Source organism: Dendrobates tinctorius, unplaced genomic scaffold (assembly GCF_039654945.1).
Source record: "Dendrobates tinctorius isolate UK_male_01 unplaced genomic scaffold, ASM3965494v1 ptg000003l, whole genome shotgun sequence".
NCBI lineage: Eukaryota > Metazoa > Chordata > Amphibia > Anura > Dendrobatidae > Dendrobates > Dendrobates tinctorius.
Genome location: NW_027361671.1, coordinates 9,994,806 through 10,014,853, shown reverse-complemented (window position 1 = coordinate 10,014,853; position 20,048 = coordinate 9,994,806). Strand labels below are relative to the sequence as shown.

The following is a 20,048-nucleotide window of genomic DNA, read 5'->3' as shown; positions in this document are numbered from 1 at the left end:
GGTGGTTTTGATAGATTCCTCGTACTGGTTATTTAGAGCGAACTCAGCTAATGGGAGATGTTCCACCCAATCAGACTGATGTTCCGAGACATAGCAGCGAAGATATTGCTCTAGAGCCTGGTTGGTACGCTCCGTTTGACCATTGGTCTCAGGGTGGAAAGCGGAGGAGAAGGATAATTCAATACCAATACGTTTGCAGAATGCTCTCCAGAATTTGGAAACAAACTGGGTACCTCGGTCGGACACGATATTCTCTGGAGCGCCATGCAGCCTTATTACATGAACAATAAACAACTTACTCAGAGTTTCTGAATTAGGTAATCCAGAGAGGGGAACGAAATGACATTGCTTACTGAACCTGTCCACCACCACCCAGATACATGTCTTCCCCTCTGAGGGTGGTAGGTCAGTAATGAAGTCCATGGAGATGTGGGTCCATGGACTCTCTGGAGCGGGCAAGGACTGGAGCCAGCCGGCAGGCCGATTGTGAGGGGACTTGGCGCGAGCACAGATTTCACAAGCTAGTACATAATCCTTGAAGTCCTTAACTACCGTTGGCCACCAAAAACTCCTAGTCACAAGCCTGGCGGTATTATTGACCCCAGGATGGCCTGCCAGGACGGAGTCGTGCGACTCCTTCAGAACTTGTAGGCGAAACGGCGCTGGAACAAACAATTTCTGGGGGGGCGTCGAGTCAGGGGCTGGTTCTGGGGACCTACGGATCTCCTCCAGAAGGTCCAGAGACACAGCCGACACAACAATACCATTGGCCAGTATTGGAACTGGCTCCGAGTCCTCAGCCTGTGAGGGGCAGAAACTTCGAGAGAGAGCATCAGCCCTCACATTTTTGGTACCAGGACGAAAGGTTATTAAGAAATCAAACCTAGAGAAGAACAAGGCCCACCTCGCTTGTCTAGGATTTAATCTTTTAGCTGACTCCAGGTAAGTCAGATTCTTGTGATCTGTAATCACAGTGATCTTATGTTTGGCGCCTTCGAGGAAGTGGCGCCATTCCTCGAAGGCCCATTTGATCGCCAATAACTCCCGATTACCTATATCGTAATTCTTCTCAGTGGCAGAGAATTTGCGGGAGAAAAAGGCACATGGGCGAAGCTGAGTGAGTGATGCAGTGCCTTGCGACAGCACTGCTCCAACTCCGACCTCAGAGGCGTCCACCTCTACAATAAACGGGCGGTCCAGATCAGGCTGAACCAAAACTGGGTTGGCTACAAAGCACTCTTTTAACGTAGCAAAAGCCTGAATTGCCTCAGGGTTCCAATTGGTCACGTCTGCCCCTTTTCGGGTCAAATCCGTGAGTGGTTTAGCAATTTCAGAGAAACCCCTGATGAATTTTCGGTAATAATTTGCAAACCCTAAAAATCGCTGCAGCGCTTTTAGCGACTTGGGTTGCACCCAAGTTTTAATAGGTTGGATCTTGGCAGGATCCATACGGAAGCCTGTGCTTGAAACCACATATCCTAAAAATTGTACCTCCTCTGCAAAAAAAACACATTTCTCCAGTTTAGCAAACAGGGAGTGTTCTCGCAGTCTCTGCAGTACAGAGCGAACGTGCTGAGCATGTGTCACAGGGTCAGCAGAATAAATCAAAATGTCATCTAAATACATGACGACATACACCCCACAAATGTCCCTGAGAATGTCATTTACAAAGTGCTGGAACACGGCAGGTGCGTTACTGAGTCCGAAGGGCATTACCAGGTACTCAAAGTGGCCAAGAGGGGCATTAAAGGCTGTTTTCCACTCATCCCCGTCTCTTATGCGGACTAGATTGTATGCCCCCCGGAGGTCCAGTTTAGTAAACCAACGGGCTCCCATTAGCTGATTAAAAAGATCAGGGATGAGTGGAAGCGGATACTGGTTCTTTATAGTGATTGCATTCAATTCCCGGTAATCAATGCAGGGTCTGAGACTCCCATCTTTCTTTTCTACAAAGAAGAAGCCAGCTCCAACTGGTGAAATGGACGGTCTAATAAACCCCTTTTTTAAGCTATCAGCTATGTACTCGTTCATAGCCTGACGCTCTGGACCTGAGAGATTAAATATTCTCCCTTTTGGGAGACGGGCATCTGGAATCAGATCTATAGGGCAATCATACTTTCTGTGAGGGGGTAGCTTTTCAGATTTTGCAATAGAAAAGACATCCTCAAAATCTCTGAAGGCAAACGGTATGTGGAGGGGTTTAACTTTAACTTGGTTTACTGTTAGCGACATGCAGTTTTCCTGACAGTGTGAACTCCAGCGTATAACATCGCCTAGGTGCCAGTCGATGACTGGATTATGCTGGCGTAGCCATGGCATCCCCAAAATGACTGCAGCAGACAAATTATCCATCACAAAAAATGACATAACCTCGGTATGCAATGCTCCCACCGACATAGTGATTTTGTCAGTAACAAATTTAACCCCCTCCTGGACAATAGATAATAGCCGTAGTTTTTATAGGGGCATTAAGTCTTAATAGGGGTACACCGAGACTTTTAGCAACCAAAGAATCCATAAAATTCCCTTCAGATCCACAATCCACATATGCGTTCACACACTGAGATTTCTGACCAAAAGAAAGGGCAATAGGCAATAAAACTTTAGCCGCATCTGCGGGCAATACCTGTGCCCCTGGGCAACCATAGCCAGAGTTGCCCAGAGGCCGATGTCTCAGTAGTATGGATCTCTGACGCTCAGCTCTCTCTCTGAAGGCTCCAGACTGCAGCATACTGGTGCAGGAAGATGAAAGTGCTCCTTCAGGCTGTGCACTGAACCAGGTGTTTAGGCCAGAAATCAGCTCAGTCAGAAGAAGGGAGAGAAAAAAAAAGTTCAGGGAGACTGCTTTTGTATATGCTGGATATATACACAAGAAGCAGTTTTTTTTTTATATGGCCGGATATAATGTGACGTCCGCCTGCGGGTCTGGGCTGCAGCCAGGCAACACCCCGAGAAACACTGATACCCTTTACCCCTATACAGGGATCTGGATTTATAGCAGAGCCCAGGAGGCGCTGTCTGAATAGGAGCAGTGACCAGAGCAGGACGGTCGCCAGAAAGGTGTTCCAATACAGGACACAAACGTGGAGATATGCGAGTCTAAACCAGTCAGGCAGCAATGGTACAAAAACGGTAGACAGAAGCAGAGTCAGATTCAGGCCGAGAGTCATAAACCAGGAGAGTCGCAGAGGTACAGAATCGTTAGGCAGAAGCAGAGTCAGATTCAGGCCGAGAGTCATAAACCAGGAGAGTAGCAGAGGTACAGAATCGTTAGGCAGAAGCAGAGTCAGAATCCAGGCCAAAGTCAGTCAGTCAGAAAGCAATTCACACAGTAACACACAGGGGAACCAAGAATATATCCGGCGGCTTGTAAGACCAGTCCCAAGGTATTTCAGGGATCAGGTCACCCCTCATAGGTTCCTGGACTGATGATGTCATCAGTACCACCCCCAGGACCAGTCCAGATGGAGATGCAGTAACCTCTTGATGACTGACAGAGGGGTGGAACCTGCATCCACCAGATGCCTGCGCAGGTGCCCATACTCTTTCAGCACCATAACTCCCGGGCGAGCCATGGCGCCTCCTAGTGACCGCGACAGGAGCAGCAGACCCAGAATTTAACGGCGACGTGACAGACCGGCGCCTCCTAGAGGCTAAAGCCGGGACAGTAGGCTCTGAGCCTGACGTGACAGAACCACGGCCCTGTCCAGTGGCCGAGGCAGGAACAGCCGTCCCTGAGTCTGACGACAAAGTGGCGGTCCGGCGCCTCCTAGAGGCCGCGACCGGAACAGCAGGCCCTAAGTCTGGCGGAAACGTGACAGATATTCTTAGTTTCTCCCTTGATTTAGCTTTTTTTTTGGAGATAAATGATAAGAGGCACTGCCAGGTACTTTAGGACATGTGCACTACACAGACAGTTGCTTATTGATTTTAGAAAGATATAGGCTCATCTTAGCTTTCTGCTTGTAGATACCAGGGGAGCCAGGAGGGGATATAAAAGTTTTTAATAGACGAAGAGGACTTGTGTCTAAATGAAACGGTATCATAGGAAGACTACTCCATTGTCCATCTGGGACTCTGCTATAAAGCAGGTATTTTATGGAGGTGGTCCCCCAGATATAGGGGCTGAGCATGATACCAGTTTTTTAACATTTTCTTGTATGTAGTCGTTGATGACATCTTTTGATATATTAAGTATTTTTTTTATATCTTGCACATATTGTACGTATCTTGCTATCTTTACTTTAAATATTTTATTGGCTTTTAACACCATTGGAATGAAAACAAAATATTCAAATTATGTAAATTATAACAATGGAAAAGTTGACATTTGTTATTATTAAGTCATCGTTAAACATCGTATATATGACGAAGGATGCATCCTTCTGTTTGAAGTTGGGATGGGCGGCGCCTGCACACTGTGGCGCTGGAGTCAGTGCATGCACATAGCATTGGCGTTAGACAAAGTGTCTTCAACAAAATGGCACCAGATATTGGGTATGTGCACACGTTGACTCGGGCACCATTTTATTGAAGAATTCTTCTAAAGCATCAACATAGCTGTGTGCACGCGAAAGCCATCGCCATTATCCTTATGTTGACATGTAGTAGATTACTTCAAGAAAATGGCATTTTATTTTATTGAAGACACTGTACAAATGTAGCCAAAAATATCCTCGTCACCAGGACATAGAACAGCTTCAATAGATAGTTAGCATATAAGTATAATCAGCTTGATAAGGTATTAATATAAGCTCTTACAAAAACCAAATAATTGTATGTGTGCTAGAGAAATGTAAAGAAAAAAGGAGGGCAGATAAAATAATAATGAAAATGAGAAGGCAGTGGTGAGGTGGAACAAAAAAATGTGACTTATTGAAATCAGCATTTCAGAGGAGACCACAATCTACCACAACATTCTATTTTAAGTATTAGCTTCTGACAACCACATTTTCAGCTCATCCCCCTCACTGAATGATATTCAAAATGACTATTGGCGATGAAAGGCTTCAAGGTGATTGTGCAATCATGTTTTCCCGTTTCAAAATATTGTTAACCTCTTCCACCCATTCACAAAGTGGGAGTTTTGTGGATTTCCAGTGATGTGGAAAAATTGACCTAACAGCTTTTAGAAAGTGCCTAAAGATATCTTTGTTTGCCTTTGAAATTGAATCCGGAGTAATGGAAAGTAGGCCTATTTGGGGGCAGGGTGTAACTCTGCTACCAAGTGAGACTATTGTACAGTGAGAAAATGTAATTACATAATTCACAAACCAATGAGCATGCCCCCATATATGTAGCATAGACCCAGCTGCAATGCTACACTGCCAAGTCTATTGCTATTTTCTGTGTTTTTACCATTTCAATAAACTGTAATATTTAATTTAGCCATTGAATAACAATCTATTTTTCCTTAGGTAATTGAAAATGTGGATACTCTGCTTTGCTGGTGATATGTCCACAAATAATTACAATATGCGGTGTTAACGGTGACAGAGAGGTTTATTCTTAACACGTTTCAAAGTTCTCAGACTTCTTCAGGAAGTTACAAAGAATGAAATATAAGTCCTACTCCAAAAATAAGCCCTAGCTAGTCAAGACTGGCATTCAGAGGGAGGCTGGAGAGTGCAAAATGGTGAATTTCCCAGGGCCCCCACTCTCTTAGGTGACTGCAGCATTTCTAATCTAAGGTTAAAACTGCGTGAGGAGGATCTTTGATGACATCACAACATTTTGACAAAGATTTAACCAAAAGTCTTTTAACTTCAGGAGTTTAAAGGAAGTATAGCGGAGGCCAGCTGGTATGCAGGGCCAGTGTTAGGAGCAAGGGGGAGCAAAATTGTAAATTTCTCAGGGCCTCTACTCTCTTAGAGTCCCTCAGCATTTCTAGTCTTAGGATCTTTGTTGACATCAAGGTCATGTTACCACGATGTCGCCAAAGGACCTTTAAGTAAGGGGTCTAGAAGAACTGAAGAGGAGGCAAGCTTGTATGTACCCTATGTGCAATGTGTGTATATTTACATGTGTATGTGCAGTGTTTGTGTGTGTGTGTATACATGTGTATGTGAAGTGTGTGTGTCATGACAAGGTAATTTTTGCATAAATATTTCTTAAAATAAGACATTCCTTGAAAAATAAACTCTAACCGATCTTTCGGAGCAAAAAAATAATATAAGAACCTGTCTTATTTTCCGAGAAACACAGTAACTTTCCAAACGTCATACTTCATGTCAAATTTTGGTTCCATGTAATTTTCCAGAAAAAAATAATTTACAGCCAAAGACTATTTGCTCTGTATTTAGAGGACTAGTGGTGGCACGGGCAGTGAGCAATCAGTTCCTCATCAGAAACAGAAGCGATCAGACATTTCCTAGCATGTAGTGGTCATGACTTCAGATTCAGTCCAGTACCTTCAGCTTCATGACTGACTTTTGAAAACAGTGAAAAGGGCAATGCTAACATAAAGGCTACAGGGACTGTTACTTGCTATGGATTTTTTTTAACCTTCATACTGTATCTTTTTTCGATGATTTGCTTTCTCTTAAGTGTTGCTTGAGGCCTTTCCGTGGCTCTGTCTTACAGAATATGCTGATTCAGTTTACCTAGGGGGGAAATGAAGTGGAAAATTGAATCTGCATTAATATAAGATGCAAGCTTTAGACTTGTTATTATTACATTGAGAAAGTTTTATGTTTTACTTCAAGAATTAACGTTTTCCACCTCATTATTAGCTGCTGTTTACAGAAATGTGAGTATTTATCCTTATTTTAAAGTGGAAAATGTCTCTCTACGTCTGCAGAAGGCATTCAGATAACATTGGACTGAACATTGCTGCATTTTAAGCATATTTCATACATTATCCTTTAGTTTTATGTCTATCTCCTCAGCCGAAACACAGACAATTGACACTTAGAATTTTCATTCTTGATGTAGAATTCTTTATGTCATTCCACGGATTTCTGCAGCCTCAGTTTGTAATGATGAACTAGGCATATACATATGATAAAAGCAATGTCATTAGAATATTCACCAAGGGTCGTGTTCACATTTAGTCCGAGCCCTGTTCCCATAATACTGCTATGTTATTATAGACAAACAGTGCAAATATACATCTGCCCATTTTATGTCTTTTTTTTTTCTCTGAAACACATATACAGTGTACTGTATTTCCACCTAAGGCTATCCAATGCAGCTGGCCACAGTTGTGTATTAGGTTACGCTTTCCGATCAAGGACTAGACATTGGACAGGAGTTTCCAAAATGTGGTCCAGTGATCATTCTCCTGCTGCATTGAGTGTTACAAGTTTGTGATGATGTGTGTTTAGGAAATCTGAAAAATGTAATAGCCTTGTGGTTAGGAGTAGCAAAGAAAGAACAGGCTGGTGCAATGTAAAGACAAGTTGACTGGTTCACCTCCACCAGTAAAGGCAGGGAATAGTATCCAAGTGACTTATAGTAGCAATATAGAAGGATTGGCAAAAGCTGACAGGTTCTTTGGAGAAAAATTGACTATAATGTATGTGTTGGAGCATGACAAACCTTTGTCAAGAGTTGTTAGGAAAACAATTACTGATCGTAAAAGTGTTCAGCAGAACATGTCAGCACGATGTTGTAAAGTAAAGCCATGGCTGTATTGGCACTGTAATACTGATTATATTGACACCTTTTGCGCTTAAATCCACTTTGTGGTTCTTGTTTAATCAACATTTTAAGTTTTCTGCTAATTAGACTTCTGTGCACAGGGACTGGAGTGTGCACTGGATCTTTTATTATTATTATTATTATTATTATTATTATTATTATTATTATTATTGTAGCGCCATTTATTCCATGGCGCTTTACATGTGAAAAGGGGTATACATGAAACACAAGTACAATAATCTTAAACAATGTAAGTCATGGACTGGTATAGGAGGAGAGAGGATATATGCCTGCGAGGGCTCACAGTCTACAATATTCTCTGTCTGTGATTCCCCTGCCCCTCTGCCTGCCTTCGGTCTATGAATGACCTGTCTCCTCTGTATGAAATCTCAGCAGTGACCTTTCATACTGTAGCAACCCTGCTGGCATCACTGCATGACCTCCCATCCCCGCACACCAGCTTACTCACTGCTCCAGGTCATGCGGTAATTTCTGTCTGCTGCCAGCTCCATGTGCTATGCCTCTTGTTTTCCTGCTTGCTCTCCATGTTTCCTGACTGTGTGTATAGGGGGGCGGCGCCTGAACTCTCTGCTTCTTATGCAGTCAGGGTGCAGTGGTCTAATCTGTCCCCGACCAATCACCTGGAGCCCTTTACTATATAGGTTCGCCACACCCACTAACCTTTGCCTGTGCAATGTCTATACTCAGTCAGCTCCTTGCTACTGAGGAAGCCAGGCCCTGTCCTTTGTCTTGCCTTCCTTGAGAGGCTTTACTCCTAGCATTTCTAGTACACTCTGAGTGCCCACCAGGAGGCTTATATCCTGGTCCGGTCCCTGTCTTGTCCTAGCTTTGTCTGAGTACTTGCCTGGTACTTCTTTGCTCGCCCTCCAGGAGGCAGAATATCCTGGTCCCTGTATCCTTCGGTCCCTATACCTTATCTTGTACTGTGTCTCTGTCTGAACTGTCTGAACTCTGTCTCACCTCTGTCTGTCAGTCTCCTTGTCTGTGGTTCCTTTCCCTGCTGTGTCTTTCCCTGTGTCCTCCCTGTCTGTACCTTGCACTCTTGCAAGCTCCACCTACCTTGCACTCTTGCAAGCTCCGCCTACCTTGCACTCTTGCCAGCTCTGCCTACCTTGCACTTTTGCAAGCTCCGCCTACCTTGCACTCTTGCAAGCTCCGCCTACCTTGCACTCTTGCAAGCTCTGCCTACCTTGCACTCTTGCAAGCTCCGCCTACCTTGCACTCTTGCAAGCTCTGCCTACCTTGCACTCTTGCAATCTCTGCCTATCTTGCACTTTAGCAAGCTCCGCCTACTCAGCACTCCTGTGGCTCCGCACTCCTGCGGCTTCGCCTACTCCGTACTCCTGCGGCTCCGCCTACTCCGTACTCCTGCGGCTCCGCCTACTCCGCACTCCTGTGGCTCCGCCTACTCTGCACTCCTGCTTTTGTCATATTCCACACTCTCTTATCCGTACCCGTACCTGGACCTCCTTTTTGAACAGGACCCTACCTGTTCCTCCATATTCCATTCCTTCCAGCCAGTACCCGCTCCCGCTGTGTGAACAGGACCCTACCTGTTCCTTTGTACACCACACCTACCTGCCCTGTGTCTCACGCCATGCCTGCCTGCCCTGTGTCTAAAGCTGTGCCTGCCTGCCCTGTGTCTCAAGACGTGCCTGCCTGCTCTCTGTCTCAAGCCGTGCCCGCCTGCCCTGTGTCTCAAGCCGTGCCCACCTGCCCTGTGTCTCAAGCCGTGCCTGCCTGCCTTGTGTCTCAAGCTGTGCCTGCTTGCCCTGTGTCTCAGCCTGCTTGTCACTCGCAAATGTCCAGGTGTCCTGTTCCCGAGTGGGATCAGCAGCCACAGCCAGACTCCACCCTGGATTGGCACCCGGCAGCTACCTGCCGCACAAGCCTGACCTCCCTATCAGGTGCTCCAGTGAAGACCAAGGTAGCTGCCGTAGTCACGCCCCTTCCTGGGTAGCCTGGTTTGTGGCACACTGGGGCCACAACCCCCCGGCTCGCGCCAGTCAGCCTAGGCACGAGGGTGACAGATACTTAGACCGGAGGCAGGCCGGAGAATCACAGACTGAGAGGAATAGACCAAGTGCACAGTTTAACCCCTTTGCACCAACATCAAATTAGCATAAAACTTTAAATGATGATCAAAGGAGAACCGCAAGGTGGATTTCTTCACCAAAGGTATCAATATTTTCAGTGTTATAGCTCACGCGAGATACCATTTCCATGTGCACGTGCAAGATCTGTATGCGATATTTAAGGGAAATATTGCGTACAGCATCCGAGGAAGGGTGGAGTGAGGGAGCAGAGACAACACACATCAGACCAGAGCAAACTTATTAACATACAGCACAGGAGAAATAAAAAAAGGTATTTATGGGTGATACACGGGGAGTCTAAGGGATACAGGAGTAGTTGGGGAGTGCAGAGCTGACACTCATTTGACTAATATTTTTAGCTGGTAGGCCAAAAATGTGGTGACAGGTTCCTTTTAAGAGTCACATGTAACCATTATATGTAACCAGTATATTTTTATTCTCTGTCTTTAGGTGTATTCAGTAACCATTAAGTGTATTGTGCCATGAAGTTTGATTTTAACCATCAAGCTTCAAGTGTCACCGATCTGAGGAAAATAAAAATAATTTCATTTTCATCACTATGAAGCCTTAGGCTTTCATGTGTTGTCTGTATTTCTTTGTTTTGCTAGACAATTCATTAGAATGAAATCTCCCCAAAGCTTTGAAATATCTCTGTAATACATTATCTGCTACAAATCATATGTATATGGCTATACAATAAGACTCAGTAGATGTTCATGGGTGTCATGGTATATAGAACTGGTAACCTCTAAATAGTTGAAGTGTAAAATAAAAATTACATTAATGCACATCATTCTGTCTTATTTATTTAGAAAAACATATTGAAGATAGTTAGATGGCCAAATAAAATTAAAATGCTGAGATTTACTGCCAATATGACAAGTGCTTCAATGTCTATTCTTAAATAAGCAAATCGGAAGAGGACTAGAACTCTAGTGCCACCCATTGGAAGTAGCAACCCTAAAAGTTAATCTCAACCCTATAATGAGTCCTGTCACATGACTTAGGATAAAAGCCAAACTAGAATTTCAATTTGCAAACACTGAGTTTCGGGGTACAGCCCCTCATCAGTGTAAAGTGTAAGATCTGGTTTGGCTGTGTGAGAGGCATCTAACTGGGATCCAAGGGGTAACATTTCTCCTTGCAGAGAGTGACATGTCAAGCCTGACATGCCAAGATGAGGAGACTTTTAAATTTTGTAATGCTCCTTTGAGAAATTACATATACAAATTGTCTCTTTAGGGAGTAGAAGGACTAGAAATCTAGTGCCACCTATTGGAAGTAGCAATCAATATGGACCCTTTAATGAACCTTGCCACATGACTTAGGATAAAATCCAAACCAGAATCTCTCTGTTTTTATGGAATACTCACCCTCGTCAGTGCAAAGTGTGAGTTCTTGAAATGAAACATTTGCACAGGTTTTTTTAGTATGATTAAGATCGGTGGAGGTTTACATTCATATTTGCATAGGTAAAGTCTATATCAATACCTGTGCTTTTTACTGCTGCTCACCACCGTCCAATCCTGTACAAGTGAATTGCATGGGATGCAGGACCAGGAGGAATTGAAACCCCCCACTGATTAAACATTGAGAGTCTATCCAAAAAACGCCCCTCCCCCATGTGTATGACCCTGCAAATAATTTTATGATTGATAGGAGTCCATTGTAAAATCACATGCAGCGTGGTGTGGATGTTACATTGCTAATTTCAATGCATAAATCCTTGATTTTAACAATCTATTTTAGCATGAGTTGTAGAAATATCAAGCACCATATAAGTTTTGGTGCATTGCCATCATCTTTGTTTTCTTAATGGAATTCCAAAAACTATGTCTACCAGTAACTCTCATTTTTAGTTATTTCAGCAATTATATCTCTGCATTTGAAATGCAATCCTTATATTAGTTTTAGATAGTTAGCTTTTTCTGACATCAAGCTACTCCATACCAGATGACAAACCGGTAGCTAACCGCAGGTTTGGTTTCTTATTGGACCCTAGTTTCCTTTCCATATGGTACATATGTTTTTTTCATATGCAAATGATTAACGATATGTGTTGACATCTTGGTTGAAGTGTTGCCAAGTCTTCCTTCTGGATTCCGGTATACTTGACATATGTGTTGTATTGTCTCGTTCCAAGAGGTGGGAGCAAAAATAGCAGAGAAATTTCATGCTAAATGAGGGACCCAATTATGGATATATGTAAGCAAAACTGCTCCTTTGCTGTTCTATGCAGAAACAAGCAAGACATTTTCCTTGACAAATTTATGCATGCGGTTCCTTGTCAGTAAAGTATAAGTAGATTTGTTTTTATCTGTCAACAATATCATGCTTTTTGTGTGCATTACATGGCCTGCAGTATATCCCTTTTTTTCTGCAGGGTTTTGGCACTGCACTCATTCAACTCATTGTACCTTTACATTCTATTCTCGCCGCTGTTCGCATCCCACCACCAGACTGTGAAAACTCAGCTGCAGGCTGAATGTATGAATACATCTGACGATATACATGGAGAAATGGTAGCAAAAAGGAACATAGTAGACGGAAAGGCTGCAGTCCACATTCTTTTATAGGCAGCTCAGTAATGTATGTTGAATTTTGGCAGTTTTAGCTATTGTATTGTAGAATTCTAACTTGAATAGTTTTGTCCCCAGAGAATGAAAACTTTATATATAAACTGCAGTGGAAAGAAATGTTTTAGCAAGTTTTACTGTACAATAAAGATGAGCGAATCAGTTGAGGCAAACTAAATTTGCTTAAAATTGTACAAAAAATTGTTATTTTTCCCAAGTCAATTTTTTGCGATTCACTTCATTAGAATTCAGGAAAATGGTGGCCACTGGCCAGTAGTCATTTTGCTGATATGTAAAAGGCCCAAAAATGGCTGAAAAAGATACTCAGATTGTTTCTCATCTGCCCCATGACTTCTTACTCAATGTTCAATGTCCACTTTCACTAATTTTACTTTAGGGGGCTTAAGCCCACAAGTAGGCAACTGGCGGCACAAGTTGCATCATGATGTCAGAGACAAACACAGCAAATGAAGCCAAATTCAATATCCAATGAAAAAATACTAAATTCAAGCCAACTGCTAAATTATGATTTCAGCAGTCACTCAACTCTAGTGTATGGTGGATCATAGACATTGAAATTTAAGGGAGGGAGAATATTTGGACAGATCTCTGCTCTGTATTAAGAGGTAGGGATGAGCAAGTATACTCGATAGGATTCGGTACTCGGCGAGTAATGTGTTACTCGCGGTACTCGAATCCTGGCGAGTAAATTTCACTACTCGCCTCGCAATATTCGGCACAGCCCGCACAGTCCTCGCACAGCCCAGCACAGTCCCGCACAGCCCGGCACAGTCCCCGCACAGTCCCCACACAGTCCCCGCACAGCCCGGCCAGTCCCCGAACAGCCTAGCACATTCCCGCACAGTCCGGCACAGTCCCCGCACAGCCCAGCACAGTCCTGCACAGCCCAGCACAGTCCCGCACAGCCTGGCACAGTCCCCGCACAGTCCAGCCAGTCCCCGCACAGCCCAGCACAGTCCAGCACAGCCCAGTACAGTCCCCACACAGCCCAGCACAGTCATTTACAGTCTGGCACATTACCCGCACAGTCCGGCACATTACCCGCAGAGCCCAGCACAATCTCCGCACAGCCCCGCACAGCCTGGCCAGTCCTTGCACAGCCCAGCACAGTCCTGCACAGCCCAGCACAGTCCCGCACAGCCTGGCACAGTCCCCGCCCAGTCCCCACACAGCCCGGCCAGTCCCCGAACAGCCCAGCACAGTCCCACACAGCCCGGTACAGTCCCCACACAGTCCCCGCACAGCCCGGTCAGTCCCCGAACAGCCTAGCACAGTCCCACACAGCCCGACACAGTCCCCGCACAGCCCGGCACAGTACTCGCACAGCCCAGCACAGTCCCGCACAGTCCAGCACAGTCCTGCACACACACACAGCCCATTACTCGCATTTCCCATAGACTTACATTGGACTCTACTTGTTACAAGTACCCGGGTATTAGGAGCTACTCGTAACGAGTACAGCGAGTACGAGTATTTCACTACTCGCTCATCCCTAGAAGATAATGTAGATACTATAAAGTATAATATTTAATGTTACCATTAAAGGAACAACCTAGAATGACAAAAGTAGAGAGACCACCCTACTGTACATATATATAAAGTACAAGTGCTCAAAAAACAGTGCTCATATTAAATAAAATTCAATCTCAGCTATGTATCCTGGTGAGATATATTCCTCAATGGTAACTAGATGGCAGAAGCAGACATATAAGGGGTAGATTCTAAATTAACCCTGCCATGCCTAGTGTATAGCTCCTGCCCTGACAAGGGCAGTACCCAAGTGAGGCACTGCCTGAAAAGTTCCCCAAAATTTGTCACCCTCCCTATGCGTTTCCTCTTCAGTGTTGAGGATTCTTCAGGGGAGTATGTAAACCACAAAGATGAGTGGGAGAAAATAGCTAAACGAGGTGCCTACAATGACAGGAGACCCTAGGCAGGTATGACATGTGTCACATGTAATAAAATTAAAATGGTCATGGAGGAATTTGCTAGTTGTTTGATTGTTATGGAGCTAAATATGCACAATGTTAGAGGAAACACTTATTATATTTGTCTGTTAATAAAGTTCTAGGATCTAAGTGGTTTGACCCACCAATCAGGAATTGATAACATATCCTGGTGATACTTGTAATGCTGGAAAAACATTGCGAAAAATCAAGCAAACATAAATAATAAAGCTTACATCTATATATATATATATATATATCAATTTATAGGTCTACAAAATACTCAATAGACCAACTCTATCTGCAAATATCTAGGGGGCTTGTGTTATTCTATCCCTAATTATGAGGCTCAAAATATACAGTTTTCTTTATCAAGTTGTCTTTTACTGTCAACTACTGTAAATGATGCACCCGGCACATATGTGCTGTCTGCACTGCAAGACGCACCAGACGCCTCTACACTCATTTTCGCATTGTCAACTGCTGAAAACGTCAGCAACCTATGCAGATTGAAGTGAGATGTGACAGAAAGTTAATTTCCTGACACTTTAATTTATAGCTTTTAAATAAAAAAAAATTTGAGAGTCCTCAGTGGTTGATACATTTTAAAAGGTATCAGCGACAGAGGAGACTTAAATATTAATATTTTTCTATTTACTTGCTAACACGGTACAAAGGTATATTTTTCCTGTAGCATTTTTTATACCGTAATTTGATTGTGGAATATTTGTATATTTTTTTAGGTTGTTTACTTTTTATTTTTGTATACTTTAAGGTTTAGTGGAATTTTACATTTGGGTGAATATTCAGGAGTAGCGGTTGTCATTATTAAAAGCATTATGTAAAATATGTATATACATTGTTTTATTGTTCGAATGATTTTTTCCACAGTGCAGAGAGAAATGTCAAAGTCAAAGGCTTAAAATATTAGGGCAACGTCACATAATTCTTTGTAGACACCTACATGGTACCTTTCATATACTTGGAGGTCTCCTAGTAGTAAAGTAAACTTAAATCAATGTCAGAGCTATACTCAACTCTAGAGGAATAATGCTGCTGTTAGATAGGCTGTTAATTGGGAAATGAGTGTTTTTAAAAATGATTGCTCAAGACAACTATCAGGCCATATAAACAGGCTGGCAATCATCTGATAGACAAGCAAAACACTGGTTCATTGGGTGCAAAAACTTTTATCTTAGCCTAAAATCATGGTTAACTTGATATTCAATTTGCACAAAGCAATCTTATTAATGATAATTCTATCTGTATAGGATTGTGGTCGGCCGGTATATATAGGAAAACATGGATTGTTTAACTGCCGTTGTCCACACAAGTAAACCTAGCATGAATCTCTTTGATAAACTTTAGTTGTATTAAAAAGTTATAGTTTCTAAGTTTGAGAAAAAGGGGAAGTCATAGGATGGTAGAGTTGGAAGGGACCTCTTGGGTCATCTGGTCCAACCCTATGCTCAAAGCAGGAAGTAGTTAGAGATTGTTTCCATTTTACAGTGGGTACGGAAAGTATGCAGACCACTTTAAAGTTTTCACTCTTTGTTTCATTGCAGCCATTTGGTAAATTCAAAAAAGTTATCTTTTTTTGTCATTAATGTACACTCTGCACCCCATCTTGACTGAAAAAACAGAAATGTAGAAATTTTTGCAAATTTATTAAAAAAGAAAAACTGAAATATCACATGGTCATAAGTATTCAAACCCTTTGCTCAGACAATCATATTTAAGTCACATGCTGTCCTGTTGTGAGTTCTTCTCTGGCTTCCCTCTGGTGATTACTGAAGGTAATGGAGCTGGTCAGATTGACAGAGCGGTTACGAGTTCTCTTTCTGGGCTCCCTCTGGTGGTTACTGGAGGTAGTGGAGCTGATCTGATTGACAGAGGCTTGCCACCTGATAATGAGGGAGGCGATTGGAGATCTGGGGTTTCAGATTTGGATTTAAGACAGCCGACTCCCTCTATCCCTGCTGGTAATTTTCTTCCTGTGCCCCCTGAGGTCTGATGTCACCAGCTCTGTCCCTGCATGTTCAGCTAAGGCCTCTTTCACACTTCAGTTATTTACAATCAGTCACAATCCGCCAGGTTTTGAAAAAAATGGATCCTCAATTTTCTTTTGAGGATCCGATTTTTCCCCATTGACTTCCATTAATGGCGGATTGTGACGGATTGCTGTCCGTTGCATCCGTTTTTTTTGAGGATCCGCCAAAAGTTGCTGTCCGTCACCATCCTCAAAGATTTCAAAACGGAGCTTGCAAGGTTTTTTTCTCTGGCGGATCCTCCAGACACTCATTTAACCCGAAATTCTTTCTGGGTGCCGGACAAAAAAAAAAAATTCTCTCTCTCTCTCTCTCTCCTTTTCCAGGCTGCGATTCCTTTAAAATTCTTCATTTGTCGGATCCGTCAAAAAAACGGACAGGTGGCATCCGTTGTCTTCAGTACTAAAACGGATCCGCCATCCGTCCTTTTGGCGGATTTTGACTGATGCAAAAAACTGAAGTGTGAAAGAGGCCTTAGTGGTTCATTTGCTACTCTGTTTGCATTTGATCTGGTTTTGTCTATCTCTGCTTTGTGCGGGTCAGCCACCTCTGGCCCCAGCCAGCCACCTCTGGCCCCAGGTGCTGTGCTGCATCACCGCCCATATGTTACTGCTTGTGCCAGTTTGTTTTGTCACCTGTTAGATTGGTCTCTTTTTGCTCTGCTTTCAGAATACACCAGAGTGCTGATATAGTGGGGGCGAAGTCGTGAGACTTCAGTGTTTTTTGTGTATCAGACATGTTGGACTTTTGCAGGGTTTTTTGCGTGATTACAGACAGTGTCTTTCCTTTCCTGTCCTGTCTAGTCAGTGTGGGCCCCATCGTTTGCTCAGTCTATTTTTCTGCCTGCGTTTGTGTTTTCATCTTGTCTCACCGACAATATATATTTGGGGGCTGTCTATTCCTTTGGGGTCTGCTCCGGGGTAGTTTAGATTTCCCCTTTCTTGCTTTAGGCTTAGTTAGCTCTCCGGCTGTGCCGAGGCATCTAGGATCATCATAGGTACGCTCCACGGCTACTGCTCGTTGTGTGGACAGGATCAGAGGTCTGCAATCCGCTTAGTTACCAACCTCTCTGGTTTTCTGTGGCTTAGCCTGGGTCTGATATCCTTCTCGGTGACCCATTGACAACACTGTCCATTTCCTTGTGATCCTCCTTGAGATGGTTCTACTCCTTCATTGGAGTCCAACTGTGTGTAATTAAACTGATAGGACTTGATTTGTAAAGGCACACACCTGTCTATATAAGACCTCACAGCTCACAGTTCATGTCAGACCAAATGAGAATCATGAGATCAAAGGAACTGGCCAAGGAGTTCAGAGACAGAATTGTGGCAAGGCACAGATCTGGCCAAGGTTACAAAAGAATTTCTGCAGTACTCAATGTTCCTAAGAGCACAGTAGCCTCCATAATCCTTAAATGGAAGAAGTTTGGGACCACCAAAAGTCTTCCTCGACCTGGCCATCCAGCCAAACTGAACAATTGTGGGAGAAGAGCCTTAATGAGAGTGGTAAAGAAGAACCTCAAGATCACTGTGGCGGAGCTCCACAGATGCAGTAGGGAGATGGGAGAAAATTCCACAAAGTCAACTATCACTGCAGCCCTCCACCAGCCAGGCCTTTATGTCAGAGTGGCCTAACAGAAGCCTCTCCTCAGTGCCAGACATATGAAAGCCCACATAGAGTTTGATAAAAAAGACACATGATGGGCTCTCAGACAATTAGAATTTAGATTCTCTGGTCTGATTTGGTGAAGATAGAACTTTTTGATGATAATTCTAAGCGATATGTGTGGAAAAAAACAGGCACTGCTCATCACCTGCCTAATACAATCCCAACAGTGAAACATGATGGTGGCAGCACCATGCTATGGGGATGTTTTTCAGCTTCAGGGACAGGACGACTGGTCGCAACTGAAGAAAACATAAATGCGGCCAAGTACAGAGATATCCTCGAAAACCTCTTCCAGAGTTTTCTGCACCTCAGACTTGGCCGAAGGTTCACCTTCCAAAAAGACAATGACCCTAAGCACACAGCCAAAATAACAAAGGAGTGGCTTCAGAATAACTCTCTGACCATTCTTGACTGGCCCAGTCAGAGCCCTGACCTAAATCAAATTGAACATCTCTGTAGAGACCTGAACATTCACCACCCAACCTTTCAGAACTGGAGAAGATCTGCAATGAAGAATGGTACAGGATCCCCAAATCCAGGTGTGGAAAAACTTGTTGCATCATTCCCAAGAAGACTCATAGCTGTACTAGCTCAAAAGGGTGTTTCTACTCAATACTGAGCAAAGGGTCTGTATACTTATGACCATGTGATATTTCAGTTTTTCTATTTTAATACATTTGCAAAAAAATCTACATTTCTGTTTTTTTTTTAGTCAAGATGGGGTGAATAGTGTACATTAATAAGAAAAACAATTTTTTGAATTTACCAAATGGCTGCAATGAAACAAAGAGTGAAAACTTTAAAGGGGTCTGAATAATTTCCTTACCCACTGTACTTCTCTCACTAGCAGTGTATGACTAAGCTAGAAAAATTTAAAGTAACTTTTTAGATTTTTCTTTTCCTTGTGGTAACTAAAATAGTTAAACATTCTATTTTTTTTATAGGGGACGTGTGTGAACCCAACCCATGTGAAAATGGAGGAATCTGTTTGTCGGGTTTATCTGAGGAAACCTATACTTGTGAATGCACAACTGGCTTCAACGATCCCAACTGTTCTAGTGTTGTGGAGGTTGGTAAGTGCAAGTTTGCGATCACAATGCATTTTTTTTATTTTCTTGATGGTATTTTGAAATGAAAATTAAAAGTTGAAGTAATCTTGTAAATACAAATCTTAAAGGGAATCTGTTGCCAGGTTTTTCTACCTTCTCTGAGAGCAGCATAATGTAGAGACACAGACCCTGAATTCAAAGATATATCTCTTATTTTATTGGGTGCAGCAGTTGTGATGCAATCAGGGTTCTTAGATGTAGCATGAAGCAGAGCTCAGAAAGCTAACCCCGCCCCACACCACAGCTTTCTGTGTACATTATGAACTGATAGTGAGCTGCTTATCAGAGAGGGAGCATGGTCAGACCAGTATAGTCCAGGCAGTGTCTCCTGGTGATAACACATAAATTGTATGGAAATAGCAGCACACAGTTTAATAAATGACATATCCATAAATTCACTGTCTTAACCGATATACCATACCATTCTCACATTACATAGCAAAAACCTGCCGACAGATTCTGCTAAAGAGTATAGGATCTCTCTGTGGCTCAACTTGTATGTTTCTTCCTCGCATGAAGACCTCAAAAAGAAGAAAATGATTCTACTCACTTTTGCCCCACTTCTATCCTTTAGGGGATTTGTGTTCTGTAAGACCCATTTCACAACTCACTTTCAAATTTTATATTAAAGTAATTTTCATAAAATAGAGAATACGACCCTTTCCAAAATTCTCATTCCTAATAGAGTCAAAAATTAACACAATTTGCTCCGCTTCCGGTTTCCCCATTGATTTGTGGATGTCCAAGCAGACGGATTTAGCTTGCTTCTATATACCATTCCAACAAAATAGTCATGGCAAAAGAAAAAAAAACAATATGGAGTGGTTGTATGTGCAGACCAGGGCAGAGCTGGGCCCATGATTTGATATAATAATTTCATCATGATTACAGTATCTCTTGTAGTGAGAAGCAATGTAAATTT

General features: G+C 43.0%; 1 protein-coding gene across 1 annotated transcript in view; it reads left to right on the top strand.

Moving 5' to 3' along the window:
* The window catches only part of EDIL3 (EGF like repeats and discoidin domains 3), a 1,247,867-nt gene that overhangs the window by 252,569 nt on the left and 975,250 nt on the right, over positions 1-20,048 (top strand). Inside the window, exon 2 of the mRNA XM_073583835.1 lies at positions 18,962-19,090. Within this exon, the coding sequence (XP_073439936.1) occupies positions 18,962-19,090 (129 nt within the window). The remainder of the gene's footprint in view (positions 1-18,961; positions 19,091-20,048) is intronic.